The 22,075-nt window shown below is 47.3% G+C and overlaps 1 protein-coding gene across 1 annotated transcript in view; it reads right to left on the bottom strand.

Moving 5' to 3' along the window:
• LOC311229275 (aryl hydrocarbon receptor-like) overlaps positions 1-22,075 on the bottom strand; it is a 114,593-nt gene that overhangs the window by 13,768 nt on the left and 78,750 nt on the right. Inside the window, exons 3-4 of the mRNA XM_084315343.1 lie at positions 18,011-18,111; positions 12,504-12,593 (exon numbers count right to left, since the gene is read on the bottom strand). Coding sequence (XP_084171469.1) covers positions 12,504-12,593; positions 18,011-18,111 — 191 coding nt within the window. The remainder of the gene's footprint in view (positions 1-12,503; positions 12,594-18,010; positions 18,112-22,075) is intronic.

Genomic DNA, 22,075 nt, shown 5'->3' with positions numbered 1-22,075 from the left:
GTAGCGCGCCAGCTAGACGTCTGGAGTGGGGCGCGTCGGCTTGAAGAGCGCGCATCCCCCCGTAGGATAGGGAGCGATGTGCGTCTGGAGTAGTAGCGCGCCAGCTAGACGTCTGGAGTGGGGCGTGTCGGCTTGAAGAGCGCGCATCCCCCCGTAGGATAGGGAGCGATGTGCGTCTGGAGTAGTAACGCGCCAGCTAGACGTCTGGAGTGGGGCGCGTCGGCTTGAAGAGCGCGCACCCCCCGTAGGATAGGGAGCGATGTGCGTCTGGAGTAGTAGCGTGCCAGCTAGACGTCTGGAGTGGGGCGCGTCGGCTTGAAGAGCGCGCATCCCCCCGTAGGATAGGGAGCGATGTGCGTCTGGAGTAGTAGCGCGCCAGCTAGACGTCTGGAGTGGGGCGCGTCGGCTTGAAGAGCCCACCCCAGGCAAACGGCGACAGGTGGCGATGGCTGGCACCTCGTCTCACGCCGGAGAAGAACCAGCATACAGATACAGATAAGATACGGAACGACCCGACAAGGACTGGAGGGGAAGTCCAGGTATTTAAAGCCCTCTGGGGCGCTAATTAGAACACACATCAGGTGCGTGATGGTAATTGATACTTGACTTAGAAGTGTGTGTTCGGCACGGACCAATCAACACAGAATCCTCACAGTACCTTAAAGGAACGGAGCGAGGCAGGGAATGCAATAAAACAACAAAGTACCTTAGAGGAACGGAGCGAGTGGGTGGGAAGACAGGGAATTAAAGGTCCAGGGAACAGGCGAACCTCACAGTACCCCCCCCTCCACGGGAGCCACCGGGCGACCCAAAAATACAGACAGAGGGGCAGGGGACATAAACAAGGCAACAAACAAAAAATTGGGCCATGCTAGCGGGGAAGCTACACCAAAAGTGGGGCTAGCAGAGGGACAGGGAAGCTGCCAGGGCACTGCTAGCTACAGGGCCTATGCTAGCTGTACCGCTACATTAACATAGAGGCTGCGCTAGCTGCCGGAGCTAGGCTAGCAGACAGGGCTGGACCAGCATGAGAGAACAAGCTAGCTGGAAGGACAGTCCTAGCTGTGGGGAACTGACCTTGCTAGCTGAAGGGGCAGTCCTAGCAGTGGGGAAAACTGACCTTGCTAGCTGAAGGGGCAGTCCTAGCTGTGGGGAAACTGACCTTGCTAGCTGAAGGGGCAGTCCTAGCAGTGGGGAAACTGACCTTGCTAGCTGAAGGGGCAGTCCTAGCAGTGGAGAAAACTGACCTTGCTAGCTGAAGGGGCAGTCCTAGCAGTGGGGGAAAACTGACCTTGCTAGCTGAAAGGGCAGTCCTAGCAGCGGGGAAACTGACCTTGCTAGCTGAAGGGGCAGTCCTAGCAGTGGGAAAGCTACACAAAAAGTGGAGGCCATGCAGAGGGACCGGGTTAGCTGCCTGGGCATGGCTAGCTACAGGGCCTATGCTAGCTGCAAGGGCTGCATTAACATAGAGGCTGTGCTAGCAGCCGGGGCTAAGCTAGCAGACTGGGGCCAAGCTGGTAGTAGAGGCCTGGCAAGCTGCAGGGGAGCTAACGAGGCTAACAGGGAAGCTAACAGGGGAGACTAACAGGCTAAACAGGGGAGCTAACAGGGAAGCTAACAGGGGAGTAACAGGGAAGCTAACAGGGGAGACTAACAGGCTAACAAAGGACAAACTCAACATACACTGTCTGTGCTGGCTGGGGTCGTCAACGGGTCGGGTCGTACTGTTATGGTTTGTAACCGACCCCAATCGCACAACACAAGACAGGTATGAGAGTAAGCCAAGAACAGGGCATTTATTGAATACAAACAAAAAGCGGCACTGTCCCTTTAAGGGAGAACACAAAATACTGGAAACAAGAATTAGGGAAAATTGGCACTGTGCCTTTAAGAGGCGAGCAGGCTAAGGGGCTAAGGCTAAAGGACAGGGCCAGGGCAAAGGACAGGGCAGGAACAGGGGCACTGGAGAGGGGAACAGGGACAGAGGCCCGGGGAGGCGGGCTGGAGACAGGGAACGAGAAAACAGGGTTAAGGCCTTGGACAGGGCGAGGACAGAGCTGCTTACAGGGATGGAGTAGGAGCGCGCAGGCTAGACGTCTGGAGTGGAGCGCGTCGGCTTGAAGAGCGCGCCGGCTCGGAGAGACGCGTCCTCCCGTAGAGGATTAGGAAGCGATGCGCGTCTGGAGTAGTAGCGCGCCGGCTAGACGTCTGGAGTGGGGCGCGTCGGCTTGAAGAGCGCGCATCCCCCCGTAGGATAGGGAGCGATGTGCGTCTGGAGTAGTAGCGCGCCAGCTAGACGTCTGGAGTAGGGCGCGTCGGCTTGAAGAGCGCGCATCCCCCCGTAGGATAGGGAGCGATGTGCGTCTGGAGTAGTAGCGCGCCAGCTAGACGTCTGGAGTGGGGCGCGTCGGCTTGAAGAGCGCGCATCCCCCCGTAGGATAGGGAGCGATGTGCGTCTGGAGTAGTAGCGCGCCAGCTAGACGTCTAGAGTGGGGCGCGTCGGCTTGAAGAGCGCGCATCCCCCCGTAGGATAGGGAGCGATGTGCGTCTGGAGTAGTAACGCGCCAGCTAGACGTCTGGAGTGGGGCGCGTCGGCTTGAAGAGCGCGCATCCCCCCGTAGGATAGGGAGCGATGTGCGTCTGGAGTAGTAGCGCGCCAGCTAGACGTCTGGAGTGGGGCGCGTCGGCTTGAAGAGCGCGCCGCTCGCTCGGAGAGACGCATCCTCCCGTAGAGGATTAGAGAGCGCACCGGCTGTGTCCCACCCCAGGCAAACGGCGACAGGTGGCGATGGCTGGCACCTCGTCTCACGCCGGAGAAGAACCAGCATACAGATACAGATAAGATACGGAACGACCCGACAAGGACTGGAGGGGAAGTCCAGGTATTTAAAGCCCTCTGGGGCGCTAATTAGAACACACATCAGGTGCGTGATGGTAATTGATACTTGACTTAGAAGTGTGTGTTCGGCACGGACCAATCAACACAGAATCCTCACAGTACCTTAAAGGAACGGAGCGAGGCAGGGAATGCAATAAAACAACAAAGTACCTTAGAGGAACGGAGCGAGTGGGTGGGAAGACAGGGAATTAAAGGTCCAGGGAACAGGCGAACCTCACACATTTCCACAACACAATGCTCTCCAGTTGGAACTCAAACATATGGCTGGTGGCGACATGGCCAAAATATCACAACACAATATTGTTTCTTAGTTTTGATGGTATATAGAGCCTTTCTTGTCAACATCATCTTATAGGCAAAACTCTACCTTGGAGAGAGACTCTCCATTTGTGAAACCAAATTGTGCATCCCAAAACATCATCATTGTTTACAAAAAAAAATATTTATATTGTGTTTTGTATTTTTGTATTTATATTTTGTGACAAGGTTAACGGAAGGTTATGTATATAACCTAGTTCTATGAGTTAAATGGTGCGCTCAGCACCTGTTCTGCACTGTACTTCACTTCGTGCACGTGCACTGAATAAAAAATTCCACCATGTACCTTTACATCCCAACATCCGTCTGACCACACCCCCTTCCGCTTACCTTCATAAGCAGGTGTGTGGTCACCTACTCGCCTCCTTCCCAAACTTTCACCACAAGGCGAGATCAAGGGCCGCAGCGGCGTCCAGGTGCTGAGCGCACCATTTAACTCATAGAACTAGGTTATATACATAACCTTCCGTTCTATGACGTTAATGGATTGCTCAGCACCTGTTCTGCAACAGGGGCTGAGCGGGAGCCATAGCCCGACCAATGTACCCCCCTGAGCCCCCCCACAACCATCAGACCGGGGAGGACCGAGCCCCCCAGACCCTCCCTAATGGAGGATACCCCCCCTATTGGAGGTTCACGGGAGGGCGACGGATCCGACCGTGCGAAGAGGCACTCAAGCTACTCAACGCCAGGGGTGTAAAAAGTACCCAGAAATTATACTTAAGTGAAAGTATGGGTACCGTCTCAAAATCTCACTCAAGTAAAAGTCAGAGTATCTGGCTAAAAAGACACTTGAGTAAAAGTAAAAAAGTCCTACTTTTAAATGTACTTAAGTACTAAAAAGTTAAAGTAATTTTTTTAAGGGATAGACAGGGGTCTCAAACTCATTCCATCGTGGGCCCAGTTTTCATTTTAACTATACATTGCACCAGGTGAGTTAGTTGAAGAGGTGAGCCAATTAGTGAAATCATCAGCTGGTGTTTAGGAAAGGCTGGAATGAAACCAAGCATACACTCTGCCCACAATGGAATGTGTTTTGCGATAGACAATGCTGAAATGAAAGAACAGAGGACACTTTTTTTTGCAATAAAATTATTGAATGCACTTCTCCATTGAAGGTAAACTAACATGGACGGCATTCACATCACAGCATGAATAATATCACAATATTAAAAACAGAATGGTGTATCCTGAATAATATCATAATATTAACCACAGCATACTGGATTATCCTGAATAATATCACAATATTAAAGGCAGAACACTGGAGTACCCTGAATAATATCACAATATTAAAGACAGAATACTGGAGTACCCTGAATAATATCACAATATTAACCACAGCATAATGCGGACTGACTGTCTATTCTTCTAATAGCAGGTGTTTAATCAAAGATCCCCGCTTTCTAGTGTTGCACAAGGACCAATCAGCATGGGTATGGGCGGGTTCATTTTACATTGAGGGGATTTGGTTGGCTGTTTACCTGCGGTTGCAGGATTAATAACATTAATGTTAGTTCGGCCAGATAAACAATTAAAATATACTAATTAAAATGGTTGGACCTGTGAGATTTGTACTTTGTAGGTATGCATTTTAAATGTAAGGAGTAAAAAGTATGTTTTTTTTCTCTGAAATGTAAGAGTAAAAGTACAAAGTATACAAACCTAATAATACTTGAGTAAAGTACAAATCCCCCAAAACAGTACTTAAGTATTGTAACGAAGTACAATTACTCAAGTACTTTACACCCCTGCTCAACGCACAGGGTGAGCAGACCGTGGCTTGGCCCCACGACTACACACACGCACAACCCGCATGCCACCCGGGAACGAACGGAAGGAACAACCTCGTTACTGCCCCCAGAAATCACGGGGTTAAGAGCAAACCCAACCCCGTGGCAAGGCCGGAGCAGCGGAGCGCGAAGGAAGACCCAGACCCACTGAAGGGACTGGATCCCCTGGAAAACGGGGGCCCGGAGAGGTCAATGACGCCAGGCATCAAGACCCCACCAGGTGGTCACTTAGTGACACCGCCCCCCACATCGCCAGCGTATTCGGATAAGGCCCCTCCAAGAGCGGGCCCTTTCCTCCCAATAGCACACCGCCTGGCACACTGACCCTGCAGAACAGGCAGTCAGCATGGCCGTAAGCACACAAAAAGGTTAACCAACGGAAGCAGGCAGCGCACCGGGGAAACCAGGCAACAGGCTGTAACCTGAGCCTGGAGCACTGCGGACGAGAGAGGCGCCAAAGGAGTCAGCTGAAAACAGCCGCCCCGGCGGAAGGGGCGTATGCTGGCGTTGTTGATCACCATGACAAAGCCTCCATTAAAAAAAACCCACCCAGAGGGGTTGAGGCAGAGAAGGCTGACATGATTGGCAGATGTCATGAACGTGCAGGGGCACACTCAACCGGTAACCCGGGAGTTGACTCTGCTCCAACACACCAGGGAATCAACCACCCGCTCGGTACAGACGGTGGTTGTTCCTATAACCCCTCAAGAAAAAACTCCAAAACACACCTGCGGGTATACACTGGCAGGGCTGTACGCTAAGCTTTTTCACTAGGGGCACACTTGCCCCTAAATGAGAAATTTAGAAGCAAAAAATATTTTTTAGGGGCACATTTTTAAATAACAATTTTACCATTATTTATATCGATTGTTTTTGATAAAAAAAAAAAAAAGAAAAAAAATTATTTTATATAATTTTCTTTTAATAAAATATATATATTATATAATCATACTTGTAGTTGTATTATCTGCGAGACATCGCCACCACGCAACAAGTCTAAATGCTCGCTATATGCAACCAGCTCCACTGTCTGTGTGTACTCGAGTAGCCTCCAGCTACGGCCAGGATTCCCCGGAGCTGCAGCTGGACCCTATACTGTAGCCTCCAGCTACGGCCAGGATTCTCCGGCGCTGCAGCTGGACCCTATTGACTATATTCAGCGTGCCCTCAGCTCGAATACGCATCGACTCAGTGTTATAAGACATTGATATCAGGAGCTATCTGAACTATTTAGTTTAATGGGACGTTTAGTTTTGAACAGTAAGCTAACACGAGCTATCATGCACTACTAGACTTACTGGAGCATTTGTTGATAGCTATCAGTAGCTAGCCGGCTGGCAGGCTCACCGAGGTCCCAGTGTCCCACTAGAGACTAGTGTTTACAACAGCCACGGGTGCGGGAGGGAGGAGGAGCAGCAGACGCCGCAGCTCTCTCCGTGTGTCTGAGTTCAGTTCAGTTCGGCTCACTATAGGAGGTCGAACGCGTCGAAAATATGAAACAATACTAACTTTACTTTTCTTCATAGCTAAATCAGCCAGTCTATCAGAGTGAGTCTCAGTCGATTGTTCCCGCTGATCATACCTGCTGAGTGCTCACTGCTCAGCTCGCGTGAGTGACGTCATCGCGTCATCACACGCCTTGGATAATTTAGGAGTGAAATGCGAATGCAAGGCTTGAAAGCACTACTCGCAAGCCCGCCCCCAGATAATATTTACCAATCGCAACGGCCAATTAAAGGGGCAATTCGCGACGATATCATCGCAGTGTACAGCCCTGACTGGCTATACCGCAGTACAAGTGTTTCAGTTTTCAAAAAAGGGTTATCCCAGGCCTCCGGTATCAACGAAACTTTACTTCGGACCGGGCCTGGTGGCACGGGAAGCACAGGATTACCAGAGGAGGTCCAAGACCACCCCAACAGGCCTCTCTTCGCCACGCGTGAGAGAGGAGCGAAAATAATGGAGAACCAGCCATAAGCACACCGCACTTGGTATTCCCAGGTGGTCTCCCAACCAAGTACTAACCAGGACCGAACCTGCTCTAGCTACCGAGATCGGACGAGATCGGGCGTGGACAGGTTGGTATGGCCGTAAGCCATTACGATAGTGCAGAGTACAACATGTACCCAACATAGGGTCTCCATAACGCCTAACCCTGTGACACCCGGACCGACCCGGCATTTTTCCCCCCGAAAAAAGCACAAGTCCCTCAGGGTACCAGAACAGCAGATCTGCATCCCCGGCGGACAACGGGTTAACTGACCTGGACCAGCGTGACCAGACCAGTCCCGTGTCCTAACCACGCCGACATGCCCACTCCAGGAGAGGGGGTAGGTATGCGTGTCGATCTAAAACATGAAAAGAGGGCGCCACCCAGACGGTCCCATTAGGACCGTGCTCAGTGGCCCACCCCAAGGGCGTGAGACCCCTCTACCTATGTTCTGATCTATTCCGTTAACATCCCCCAGATATGAACGAGAATTCATCGAGACAACCTAGTAACTGGCGCTCGGAAGAGACTAAACTCCATCCCAGTTGCCCTATAAAAACGCTGTTTTAACAAGCAACCAAGGCGCGCTTAGCCCCTGTGTGATTCTGTAACAGAAAACACACTGAGCCAGCACTATGTATGCGTCGAGACTAGGGATGTCCCGATCCGATCACGTGATCGGAATCGGCGTCGATCACGTGCTTTTCAGAGTATCGGGGATCGGGAAAAAATAATAATAAAAATCGGCAGTCAAAAAAAGATAAATTTTATTCAACAAACATGACCATGTCCACGTCTTAAACTCATACGGAGGCCTTCGTTTTGGTTTTAAATTACATATAATATATCATCATTAATGTATTTATTGTCACACAGAGCAGAATAATTTTCCACAACAAACACATTCCCCTTTAATTTTCACCGTTGCAACAAACACCCCTTTAATTTAGACGCTACACGCTACATGCGGCTCGACCACAACAACAACAACACGTCGCTCCCGAAACACGGTTAATATCCACTGACTTGAGCAGCTAGACTTAATGTCAGAGGTTTGGAACTAAGCATTTAAAAATAGAAAGTCAAGCCAGTTGCAATGTTTGCAAGGAGGACAGCCGGCTGGAGGCGAAGTTTTCAGACTAACTTTTGGAGGATAACGTTACGTGACTGAGGATTATCGTCTGCGTTTCAGACCAGAATGGACCATTACGTAAGTCGAACACTGAATGTATACTAATGTGCAAACATATATTGAAACTTTTAATATTTCTCATATGAAGCAGAAGCACATTTCTCAGGGTGAATGTAATAACAAACGCCTCCGCGCTCGCGCCCCGGATATAGGCAACATATGGGCTTGTCTCGCTCTGCCAGTTTCTGACAAATGCGTCAAAATTGATTACTAATGTGAAAGATCGGATCGGAAACGATCGGATCGATAGATATTTAAAATCACATGCTCGGGATCGGATCGGAAGCAAAAAAAGGCGATCGGGACATCCCTAGTCGAGACCCAAACACATCAATGGATAGTCTAGCAAGACACCAAACATTGTTCCTCCAAGTCGCCTGGGAGAACGACACGGAGCCGTCGTGCTTCATGTACCTTCCTCTTTTTATTCAAAAAAGAAAGAACACAGACTGACATGAATCCCTCGTGACGCAGCTGAGGGTAAGAATTGTTTACATTTTTACATCCCACCACCCTCCCATAGGGAGGAGACGGAAATCCCCAGAGAGACTTCCCACGCGAGCTGTATAGATTGAAAAGAATATATTGCAACATTGAGCTATGTAAAATTTGGGTTAGGGCTCTCCGAGGAGGAGGCACTGAACCAATACACACTCAATAATCGAATTTAATCAAATACACACACAATAGAGCAGGACTCCTTTTTGAAGTTCTACTCATCTTGACAATCCGAGGAGGAGGCTCTGAACTCTGAGGAGGCTCCCTCACAGGGAAGGAGAGTCCGAACTCACAGAAGGCCCAAGTAGGAGCTTCGTGAGGAGGAGCCCTGACCACTCCCTGAAACAGATCCATCATATGGACCTGAACAACTCACGGAAGTCTTACCAACAGAGACGCGCACAGTGACGTACTCTATGGCGGGTGAATTTCTGCGGTGGACACGCCCAATTTTCCAGGGCGTGGGACCAGGAAACTCCCCCCCCCCCCCCTCTTACCCTGTAACGTGCCGAACAGCAACGTGACAGGAACCTTGAAGGACAGGAGGTTTTAACCCCTGCCCATCAAAAGGGGAGGTAAGGATTACCAGTTCACCCCTTTACGACCCCACACCCATGATACGATGTAATGACAAAAAAGAGCATGATACAGTCATAGTCAGCTACATGAAGTGTCTAACAGCTTCACACAGCTCATGTGCTAACCTGCTATCTGATTTTTACTAAGGAAAAAACACAGAATAGAGAGGGCTCCCTTAAGAGCCCCGGTACCAGACTTACACATGTGCTTCTGTGGCCAACCTAACCCAGTTGTAGATCACAAGACACACACAACCCTTTATCACAACAAAAAATGGCAAGTACACTCCTGCTACAGAGGAACGCCGTTTTTGATAACGAGAGAATACAGAATCCTCGATTAGTATCGGCCACAGGCCTTGCTAAGCACACACGAAAAGCGACCAAACAATCTTTTCTTTAGGAAAATATAGTTTCTCAAGTGGTTAGCACAACCCCAGCAACTAAAGCTAAGGGTTACATCTAGGGATGCTCGATATTGGCTTTTTTACCGATACCGATATTCCGATATTGTCCAACTCTTAATTTCTGATACCGATACCGATATCAACCGATACCGATATATGCAGGGTTTCCCCCAAAAAAACGGAATAATTTCAGGTTACTAATAATTTCACTGGATGCATTCAAAAGGCTTTCTAAATGTAAGCATTATCTGTGCAAAATATTATCATTAAAAAAGTTAAAATTAACATTACATATCTCTTGTTGTTGAATTAAACCAACATGCATACTTTTGACAATAAATAAAATAAGAATTGGTTCTTACTTGCTTGCCTGGGTAAATAAAGGTTAAATAAATGTAATTTTTTTTTATATATTGTTATTGTTTTTTTTTTTTTTTTTTTTTTTTGATACCGATATTTTCCGATATCACATTTTACTGTTGATATCGGCCGATAATATCGGTCGGCCGATAATATCGGACATCCCTAGTTACATCGTATCCCCACAAACACAGTGACACAATATATTGTAAACAACATGTCTGAGAGGAGGGTGGGGAAGCCCCAGGGAACCGAGGGGAATCACCCCTCCTACCTTACCCTTGATACGGCCCAGTTGAACAGGTAACCCTGTTTAATATGTGAACACACTGTTCATTGTCATTACAGGCTGAGAAAATAATTCATTCTTCACTCATATGTCACTAAGCATAGCTTTATAGGTTAATTAACCCCCTTAGTTGTGAGTACACGGTACATGAACACACATGATGTTCTCAACACAACTAACCAGATAATTTTTACACATGTAACAACAACCCGATTTGTATGGAGAAGAAGCTATACCAGTGACAAGACAATTCACACACAACACGCGTCGTATCCTCAATGTATTGCAGCAACACCCGTTTTGGAAAACATCGTTATTACAAAACATTTAGAAGGGAAGGAAGAAGACGTGTTTAAGGTCTGGTCGGGACCTTCCTACCGTGAGCGCAGGCCAAGCGAACTGCAGTCTGGCTAACGGGGCACCGACGGTAAACACAGCATTCCTGTGTTGACGACAAGGGTAGCGTCGCTGCGCCACCCAGCCGCTACAGTTCTCCATGTTGACGCAGTCCTCGCCGGCCGGGCTCCCGGTAGGTTCGACTAACATCCTCTGTCAAAGATGACGTTGTAATCAGAGTGTTTAACGCATGTTTATAGTCACAGAAAACGTTCAACAGTGTAGCATTAAGCTAACAGCCATTCGGCTGATAGCAACAAGCTAACATATACCAGCCTGGTAAACACAGCGAGCTAATGCCGCAGCTAACAGCTGCGCAGCTAACAGCTGACTGGCTAAAACAGTAGTCCACAACTAGCACGCAAGCTTAAGCAGCTATCACCTGAACTGCATACAATGACATAACAAGCTACACTTCAGACAGGCCGCTGTCCCAATCCCTCCCCTAACAGGGAAAAGAAAAAGAAATGTCAGAACACAGTTGTCAACGGTGATTCAGACATACACGGGGCCCTTTGAGCATGGAACTTCCGATAAAGAAGATCTTATGCCCACATTTCCTCGTTAGGGTATACTTTCATTTGTATATGAAAGATGGGGCCTACACGGGACAGAGAAGCATCGCTCGTCCAGAGAATCCTGGGATCACCAGTTCCTGGTCGCGGCCCACTAGTTGACTATAATGGGCTTCAGACCAAGATCCTCCGACCGCCGTTTTAAGCCGAGCAGAGGACCCTAGCCTGGGGTCGGCGTTTCGTAAATTGTTAGCTAACCCCCATAGCATCAACAACAACCAGAGCTCGCAAGCAAAACAGTACGTACCGAACCTGGAAAAAACCGCTTCTCACAACAGACGGTGCGTCCTACAGTCCAGCTGTGTTGCTGGAGGGTCTTTACCCCATCCAGCCGCAGCAAGGAGGATTGTAGTTGGGAAGCATGTCAGCGGCGTGAGCTCCTAATACGAAAAAACCGTTGAAGGTCGGAATGACCCAGACACTCCAGTAACGAAGACAATATCGCCGTATTTTCTCGAAAATAGTGAGAGAGAAAATAAAGATATGATGTCAACGTATCTCTTGTTTTCCAACTTTCTTCTACTAACAACCTCGTCAAGTGGGGATCTACCGAAGGCACTTCCTTGTGGTGAAAGTGAAGAAGGAGGCGAGTAGGTGACCACACACCTGCTTATGAAGGTAAGCGGAAGGGGGTGTGGTCAGACGGATGTTGGGATGTAAAGGTACATGGTGGAATTTTTTATTCAGTGCACGTGCACAAAGTGAAGTACAGTGCAGAACAGGTGCTGAGCAAACCATTAACGTCATAGAACCATCTGTAGTGTGGTAGTGAAAGGGTTAACCTTCTGTAGTGTGGTAGTGAAAGGGTTAACCTTCTGTAGTGTGGTAGTGAAAGGGTTAACCTTCTGTAGTGTGGTAGTGAAAGGTTTAACCTTCTGTAGGGTGGTAGTGAACGGGTTAACCTTCTGTGGTGTGGTAGTGAAAGGGTTAACCTTCTGTGGCGTGGTAGTGCAAGGGTTAATACTGCTGCAACATGCAGTCTCTATATTGGATGACGTTTAAAAAAATATACGTATATATGTTGATATCGGTATTGTAAAAACTCAAGGCTCCATGACAGTATACCGTACATATCTCCCAGCCATATAACTCAACGTCAGTCTTCGTGACATAAAATAATTAACTTTTACTACGCAAATAAATTACTGGGGAAGATGTGGTGAGCACATGTATGGATTGATTTCATTGCGTGTTGATGAAGTGCTTACCTGATGGAAGCCCAAGTAGTCTTGGATAGTGGAAGAGCAGTAGAACACAAGTCCGTCTCCTGCGATCACCGTCACAAAGCCATTTAGTGCCTGTAAGGAGAATAGAATATACATTCATATGTACACACGCATGTCGACATAGACGGTACAGATATAAACACAGACTTGTGTGATGAGTTTGTTGGAAGCCTCTGTTTTGCCTTTATATTGTGTGATGAGTCTGTTGGTAGCCTCTGTTTTGCCTTTATATTGTGTGATGAGTCTGTTGGTAGCCTCTGTTTTGCCTTTATATTGTGTGATGAGTCTGTTGGTAGCCTCTGTTTTGCCTTTATATTGTGTGATGAATCTGTTGGTAGCCTCTGTTTTGCGTTTATATTGTGTGATGAGTCTGTTGGTAGCTTCTGTTTTGCCTTTATATTGTGTGATGAGTCTGTTGGAAGCCTTTGTGTTTTGTGTTTTATACTGTCTGCCACCAGGTCAGATCCACAGGAGTTCTGCTGAACGGTGTTACTGTGCAAAGGAATCCATTCCAATCAGAAGGGGCTGTTCACCCTCTCCTACTGCAGCTTCTTCCCCAAAACAAAGCCCATGTGGGAGGATGCCAGGGGGCAGGAACAAGCAGCAGGGGGCAGGAACAAAATCTCATTACCTCTCATCATGAGAATTAGGCTACCAATTGTTTCGGCAATGGTCTCATTTGTTTACTGCAATTATACCAAGGTATAGCAAGCAATCTGACAATGATATATTATATAATATATTATTGTTGAAAATTCTCCTTGTAGTAGCTTTAACCTCTTAACAAAATCGGCCATTTTAGTTTTCGTTTTTGAGGACTGCATACTTATTTTGCAAACCAAAACACTATACTTTATACTTATAGCACATGCATGAGTCTGATCTCTTTTGAAAGATGACATTCTGAGGTTTCTGATACAATAAAGAGAATTCACTTTTAGTGCTAATGAAATAGAGTAACATAGGTCTAGGGTTTTTCTCTTCCTGTTTTCGCTTGTGACTTCTCACCTAGATACCTGATTCGTACATCCCCAGGTGGGATATCATTGAAAAGCCACACTCATTGGCTACAACCTTGTCCAATAATTTTCGAGATCGCCAAATGATTGACGGAACTAGAGCCCCATGAGTCTGGAGTGGTATTTGCGCAATACCGTGTACTTCGCGCAAGCCTCACATATCGGCATGTAACTCGAGAACCGCTGAAGGATTTTGTCACCTGAAAGGGCTATCGACAGGCAACAAATGGGGCTTTAATTCGATATATATAATGTATTAAAAAATATGCACACCCGAGCCACTAGAGGTCGCCAAAGTGCATGTGGGCCCCGCCTGTGTAACCACAAAAGGTAACTTCCCAAAAAACGGAACTGCAAAAGGTAACCTCCCAAACAATTGGAGCGATATTGAGGAAGACATTTTTGTTCAATAGGTAGCAGATCCTGCAGTCTGTTTACAATACAAGAGTTTGCCAAAAACAGTTGCTTCTCACACAGGCCGCCTGTGCATTGAGTGATGATCACAACAGGCTCAATGGTGTGAGAGGAAAGCCAAACACGGCAGTCGCTGCTTAGTGTGAAAATGTACCTGACATGTGAGCGCGAGCAAACAGTGCCCAGAGTGCCCAGGAAGCACAGGTTTTGTCGAGCTTCATACGGCCGTGACCGGGCCTCGTCAAGTAGCACCAGGACAAACCGCTTCACCTGCCATAACTTCCTGCTATACTGATGGGCTTGGATAAATTCTAATCCACCTTAGATTAGCATGTAAATAAACAATGCCTGAATCTGTATCCATGCGTCATCTGCCACTCTCATTCTATCAGCCGGTGTGACTTTTAGAAAAATACGCACGCTACCGGTAGAGACATGTTATTATGATTTATCATGGATTACATGCTGGTCAAATAAAACCTTGTCACCATCTCATGTGGGTGCTTCAGAACCTGAGTCAATGTGTTCTGACACAGAACGCATCATATATATTGTAATATTAAAACCACAACCCATTCAGTAAACTAGAAGAATGTGTGAATCAATACTCTCCCCACATTGCCTTTACTTTCACAATCAACATTTCACTGGATAGATGACAGAAAACAAGAGGTGCCTATATTGCCAGTCTTAACTCATTCAGTGCCAGGGATTAGCCTTGTCCCGTTCTAGCTATGCCACGCTTTAAATATAGGGGTGCGTCACCTTGTTTGTAGAGCTATATCTATATTCTATATTATAGCTATGGAGACAATACTATAGTCATTTGACAGTGACTTTCTTCTGTCGAACATGCAAAAAAGAGATAATTTTTTCATGCATAGGTTCGCGCGTTATCCCATGGTGAATATAAGTATAGTTTAGGAGTGATCCGGGATAATTCCTGAAAAGCTGAGTTATAGGGCGCTACGTGTATTCTACTATAAGCGTTGGTGTTTCTTGCCTGGACACGCTACTATTTCCAAATCAAATGTATATAATAGGTATTGTGTTTCGTCATGAATGCATGAAAGGGGGAGGGGGTTGTTTTTGTATGCTTTGATGGCCAGTAACGGCATTCGTGTTGAACACTACAGACGCTGATCAGCTGGATCGATATGAAAACATTGTTGGATCAAGCTGAAATTGACGTCAGATAGTCCTTACAGAAAAAAAGAAAAACTTACCAAATAACGAGTTTACTCGTTGTTGGCGTTCAACGCATGGCGCCCAATAACGAGTAAACTCGTTGTTGCCGGGGAATGAGTTCAGGCCCAGGCTGTAAATCCATGTTTTATGTATCAACAATGGTGATACTACCTCATGTCACACTGTTGTACGACAAACACATTCATCAAATTTGATGTAAAGGACACAATACTATGTAAATTATACATTTAAAGATTGACATTTAGGGGGCGACAGGGTGGCCGGGTTCGACTCCCGGACCCGGCAACATTTGCCGAATGTCTCCTCCCCACATCTTCTCCCATCCTTCCTCTCTGTCTAGCCAATAAAAATGCCAAAAAAAAATTATAACATTTTTTAAAGAAAGAAAGATTGACATTTAGGTGTTTGTAAGAACAAGGACACACAGTGTCATGGATGCGAAGCGCTGCAGGCTTCAAAGGTGAACTACACCCAACATCAGAATTCGTACTTGTTGTTATTCCTCTGGTCTAAGACAGTACAGAGATATTAGTGAACATGAACAACCCTCTCCAAAATCAAAGAACTACAGTACTAAAACGCAAATGTATGATGTCATCATGTATAAAGCCTGAAGCTGCTCTATAGACAATGAATTTGGAAAGACATTATCGATGGCACTGAAGACTCCCTGGGGTATGTTCTGTGTATATGGGCACATTTTCTGTTTCAGAAATACTGTAGAATAAAGCTAATTTGGGTATAAATGCGGGTCCACAAAATCTCCCATTCATCTTCAATGGAGCAACTCCAGACTGTATACATAGGGCGACCATATTTTCAACCCCCCAAACTGGGACTCTTAAGTGTACCGCATCATACGCGCACATGCCACAGGCATTTTCATCAGGATGGGAGACAATTATTTCAGCGTTTAGCACACCTATCGAGTGCACCTTTCAACACCACAGTGAAAAATTATGTTTTGTCTCCCGAAATCCACCAAAACATAGTTTATTTGAAAAATGTATAATAACACTAGTAAGCATTAAGTTGTAGTGTGTGCAGAACGCAGTAAGCCTCCTGGAGCTTTCTCATCAGAGCTAACCGTTACCATGCTGTCTGTCAGAAAGAGTCATAAGCACTCCACTCGCCTACCACCGCAGAGACTCTGGGATCGAATCCAGCTGTCAGCGGTACCTCCGGCTTGGTCAGTCATCCCTACTAACACAATTGGCAGTGTTAGCGAGTGGGAAGCCGGTGGGGTATGTGTCCTGGTTGTTGTAAACTGCGACTCCTACTGGTCGGTCGGGGGTGCCTGTTCAGCAGGGAGGGGATCTGGGGAAATAGCGTGAACCTCTGCACGAGTTACGTTCGCCCAGTGAAACTCCTCGCTGTCAAGGGAAAAGAAGCAGCTGGCAACTCCACATGTATCGGAGGATGTGGTAGTTATACACCCTCTCCAGGCCGACAGTGGGGCAATGTGCGCAACCACCAGGAAGGGAATTGGCATAACGACTCAATTGGGATGGGTGAAAAATACAGAAAAAGGCCAAAAATAAATAGAATACAAAAAAAGAAAGAGTCATAAGCTAGCTTGACAACAACATTGAAAAACTTAATTCAATGTTATTATTGTTACTACAGGCTCATTCTGCTGTTCTCTGCTACTAGCCAATATTGTACCTGTGTCATGTTAAAGCCTTGTTATTTCTTTTTTTAATACAAATGAAAACGCAGTCCAGCTCACAGCTCCGGCGTTGTCACCAGCTTGGCTGGCCGTTCACACTAATACAATTGGCTGTATTAGAGGGTGGGAAAGCTGGCGGGGTGGGTCCGGGTCATTGTAAACAGCGACTCCTACAGTTCGGTCGGGGCGCCTGCTCAGCGCGGATAGGATCTAAGGGGGGTAGTGTGATCCTTCCACACGTTACACCCTCTCAGTGAGAGTCCGCGCTGCCAGGTGAAAAGAAGCGGTTGATTGGCTAGACGTGTGTCGGAGGAAGCACGTAATAGCCTCCACTCTCCCAGACCGACTGTGGGGGGTAAGTGCGCAGCGACCAGGAAGGGGATTGGGAATTGGCATAACGACTAACATTGGGATGGGGAGAAAATCGGAGGAAAAAGGAGGGGGAAAAAGATAAAAAAAAAAATATATATATAAACTATCACGTGACACTCCCCAGGTCTATAGAGATGCTGCTTCGTATCTGAAAAATAGAAATGGCGGACTTCATAGGTCCTTACGTCAAATGTGTTGTTTCGCCCTGATTGTGGCATTAGAGGAAAAGTCATGGCGTCGCCAAAATCAATAGGTTTCTTCCTCTTGGGGTCATGAATGTTCACAGCAAATTGTGTGGCCATCCGGCCATAGGTTTTCAATTTGGCCTGATGGTGGCGCTGGAGAAAAGGTTGTGGGGGTCATAAAAATCAATAAGATGTCTTCCGCTAGGGAGCCTGAACATTATGTTATGGCAATCTGGCCATTACTGTTCAAGACATCCTGTTGATTAACAGACAGACTGACTAACAAACAGAGCCAAAGACACGAAGGAGAACCATATACAGTTTTTGGACAGTCCACGTGTTTATAGTTGTGAGTCAACTCAAATTACTTTGGGAGTAAGAGCGTGCCAACTTCAAAACCTCTACGGTCTTCTTCTACGGCCATGCATAACACTCCACCTCACCTTTGGATAATTAGGTTCGGAAAACATTGTTCATCTGAAAACTTGGAACATGAACTCAAAATATGGCTCAAGGGATTCAAATATCTAGCAGTGATATTCCACTGTTCCGGCCTGCGGTTTTGGTTTTCAATACTTGTTGCATCTCATCTCATCGTCCTTAAAATAGTGGTAACTATACCTGGAGCAGGAACTCCCCCTCGGAGAAGCCTGCAGTGTCCATCCCATTCATGTTCAGCCCATTGCCACCGGGAAACACGACACTGTTTTTCTTCATGGTTGCTGCAGAGAAAGAGAGAGAGGGAGAGAGAGAAGGCAGCAGAGGTAAAGGAGGGAGGGGAGAGAATAAAACCAGGACACATTAGCACACAATCCTGAAAGCAATACTATTACACACAAAAGTGCTTTACACTCCCCCCCCCCCCCTTAAAGGTCCAATGCATGATTTCCCCCCAACCATATCAACGTGGGGTATGTTATACATTCATTCTTGAAGAGTGAAATTTGAAACCTATTTGAAACTTTCTTAACTCATTTGATCTGTTTCTACCCCAGTGTTTACAAACGTTACCAATGTAAAAACTAACCTTTTACAACCACAAAATACAGCAAATATAAAAGAATAAAAAAAAAACTCTTAACTTATAAATGGTAAATGGTGCATTTATATAGCGCTTTTACCCAAAAACGTTTTACAATTTGTTCCTCACACTCCTTCACTCAGCGATGGTAGAGGCAACCATGCAAGGTGCCAAACTGCTCATCGGGAGCAGTTAGGGGTTAAGTGACACTTCGACACAATGCCTGGGAGAGAAGCGGGATTCGAACCGGGAACCTCCGGATTACCAGACGACCGCTCTACCTCTCGAGCCACTGTCGCCCCCCTACTTATCAAGCTGTTGTCTAGTGTTAGGTCCTCGTATCAAGAGCTCAGTCAAATCAACTAGAGAATGAAATACATAACTCCAGTCTTATTTCTTATTTTCCGTTGGTGGTCGCTAGCCATTTGTTCTGAGTTTGGATCACTGGTTGGGCCTTTTTGAGTTTAGAACCGCTCAGAACACTCCTCCGCCAAGTCCTTAAGTCGGTTGGACTGAATTTGGGGGGCTTTTTAGTGAAATACCGACTGCCTCAGCACTCCTCTCCTCCACACACATGGCACAGCCATTGTCCATTGTTTCACCTGTTTTTTTTTGGGTGTTTTTTTGGTCTTTCATGTTAGCTGCCAACGTTTCTGTCCTTCACCCAACCTTGGCTCAGTCACCCCACCCTCTGGCGGTCTCTCTGGCGGTCTCTCTGCTCTCCCTGCGCCTCTTTCCTCCTCACACACAGTCTGGCTGGCTGACACCCCCTCCGCTCTCTCTCATAACACACGCTTCGCAATATAGACCTATTAGGGCTGGGTGGTATGCTGTATTTTAAAAGGTAACAGTCATGGATCCACGCAATGGTACTGTATACATTTATCATAATCTTTTTTTTATTTTTATTTTTTACAAATAATGTTAATCCAATAGTGGGTTCTTGCAGCGGTGTTAAGACGATTTCGGAAAATAGACCATTTGATACCATGGCAATTGCATTACAAAAAAAGAAAAGACATCAAAAAGATGTCACATCACACACACTAAACACATTACCATATAGCTATACTGTAAAAACGGAGAAAAAAATTATACATTTAAAAAGAAAAGTCATGATATTTTGACCATAATATGGTCAACATATCATGACTTTTTTTTTTAAATGTATTCTTGTACTTCATCTTGTACTTCTCTGGTTTACTTGCTCTTCGTTGTCACTATCTCACCTCCCAGTGTCTAGTTCACACACACACACACACACACACACACACACACACACACACACACACACACACACACACACACACACACACACACACACACACACACACACACAACACACACACACACGCCGCACACCCTACCCCTCCTCCCTCCCTCTCTTCCTGTCATTCCACAGACAGACAATAATCCCTCTCTCTCTCTATAAGATCCTCCTCTGCCCCCCCCCCCCCCCCCCTCACGCTCCTATTGCAACATGTCTACATCCCTTGTAGTCGACCAGAGTTGGATTTGGAGATTCCTGAGTGAAAACAACTGGTGTGCGCACCTATGATGTCATGAGAGACCGCTCCGCTCCGCCTCGGCCGGTTTGAAGCGCTGCCACCGACTAAATGAGAATCATGGTGCGGCAGAGAAAAGACCATCAATCATGTTCTGGACAGAAACCTGCCACAATGCTGGAGATCCGCAGACGGACACCGTCATGGTGGCTATTGGCGTGTTTAGTCTGTGGCTAAGTGTGTGTTGAAAACATGTTGTCTTGGGAGCTCCAGTAGCTCACCGCGTACCTCGAGCGCTATTTCGGCGCCGGGGACAACCGTGCTCGTCACGGATCTGGGGTAGCAAGTTCGATTCCCGGACAAAGCCGTAACTTTCTCAGAGTGTCTTCCCCCCATCTGTACCCATGCCTCCCACCCACAAAGCAGGCAACTCCTTGGATCTCATATTTTCCCGTAACTCCAGCATCATTAACACCACGGTAACTCCCCTACATGTATCTGACCATTCCTTCATATCCTTCTCACTAACTCTCATGCTTAACCGAAAGGTCTTCACCCCAACTCAAACAGTCTCACTCAGACGCAACCTGCCCTCCCTATCCCCCTCCACCCTCTCCTCTGACATACTATCCGCTCTACCTTTGAGTGACACCTTCTCTGCTCTCTCCACAGAGATGGCAACCTCCACCCTCCTTTCAGCCCTTGCAACCTCCTTCAACAAGCTCTGTCCCCTCGTTGAGAAACCTGCCCGCCGTTCCCCACCCAGTCCATGGCTGACAGATCCAGTGAGAGAACAAAGACAGGTCCTGAGAGCAGCTGAAAGGAAGTATAGAAAGTCACGCCTCACTGCTGACATCGACACATATCACAACCTCTTGTTAACATTCTCCAAAACCATCACTAATGCCAAAGCTTCTTTCTTCCACCATAGGATCGAGGCCTCTGCCAAGAATCTTCGCAAACTGCATGCTACCATGTCCTCCCTCCTCACTCCCCCCCCACCCCCCCCTCCCTCATCTTTCTCTGCCGAAGACTTTGCGATCTTCTTTGAGGAAAAAGTGGAGAACATCCGCAGCTCCTTCTCCCAACCCCCACCCATTCCAAATGCTGAATCGAGAACCTCATCCTTCACTCTGTCATCTTTCTCTCCCATTACAGAAGCAGAGACCCTGACACTGGTAACGTCGAACCGTCCGACTACTTGCCAGCTGGACCAGCTACCCTCCCCACTCCTCCAGACCATAGCACCAGACATCGTCCCATTCCTAACTGCAACCATCAACTCCTCACTCAACTCGGGGGTGGTCCCCACCTCCCTAAAACAAGCCAGAGTCACGCCGCTCATAAAAAAACCAACCCTGAACCCTACCGTCATAGGCAACTACCGTCCTGTCTCTCTTCTCTCCTTCCTTTCTAAAACACTTGAACGTGCTGTATCCAACCAACTTACTGCTTATCTCCTACAGAATGACCTCCTAGACCCTAATCAGTCAGGCTTCAGGACTGGTCACTCCACAGAGACAGCCCTCATTGCGGTCACAGAGGCACTTCACTTAGCAAAAGCGAAAGGCCTCTCCTCTGTCCTGATTCTCCTAGATCTATCTGCAGCCTTCGACACAGTCAACCACCAGATCCTCCTTGCGGCCCTCGCAGGAATGGGAGTGGCTGGCTCTGCGCTGACATGGCTGTCATCATACCTCAATGACCGCTCATACCAAGTGTCATGGAGAGGGACCCTGTCGGCCACCCGCCCCCTGCGGACGGGTGTCCCCCAGGGCTCGGTTTTAGGACCCCTTCTCTTCTCCCTCTACACTAAATCACTGGGTAACATTATCACGTCTCATGGCTTCTCCTACCATTGTTATGCCGACGATACTCAACTCTTCCTCTCCTTCCCTCCCTCAGATATCCACGTCTCTGAGCGGATCTCGGCCTGTCTGTCCGACATCTCAGCCTGGATGACGTCCAACCACCTCAAACTGAACCTAAGCAAAACAGAATTGCTCCACCTGCCGGCCAAATCCTCCCCCCTAACCGACCTTTCAATCACAGTCGAGAATGCAGCTGTGACTGCGTCCCCGACCGCCAAGAACCTTGGTGTTGTCCTCGACGACCAGTTGAACTTCTCTGCTCACATCGCAGCGACGACCAGAACCTGCC

The sequence above is a fragment of the Notolepis coatsorum genome, assembly GCF_963971535.1.
Source record: "Notolepis coatsorum genome assembly, chromosome: 5".
NCBI lineage: Eukaryota > Metazoa > Chordata > Actinopteri > Aulopiformes > Paralepididae > Notolepis > Notolepis coatsorum.
This window is presented reverse-complemented; position numbering and strand designations above follow the sequence as displayed.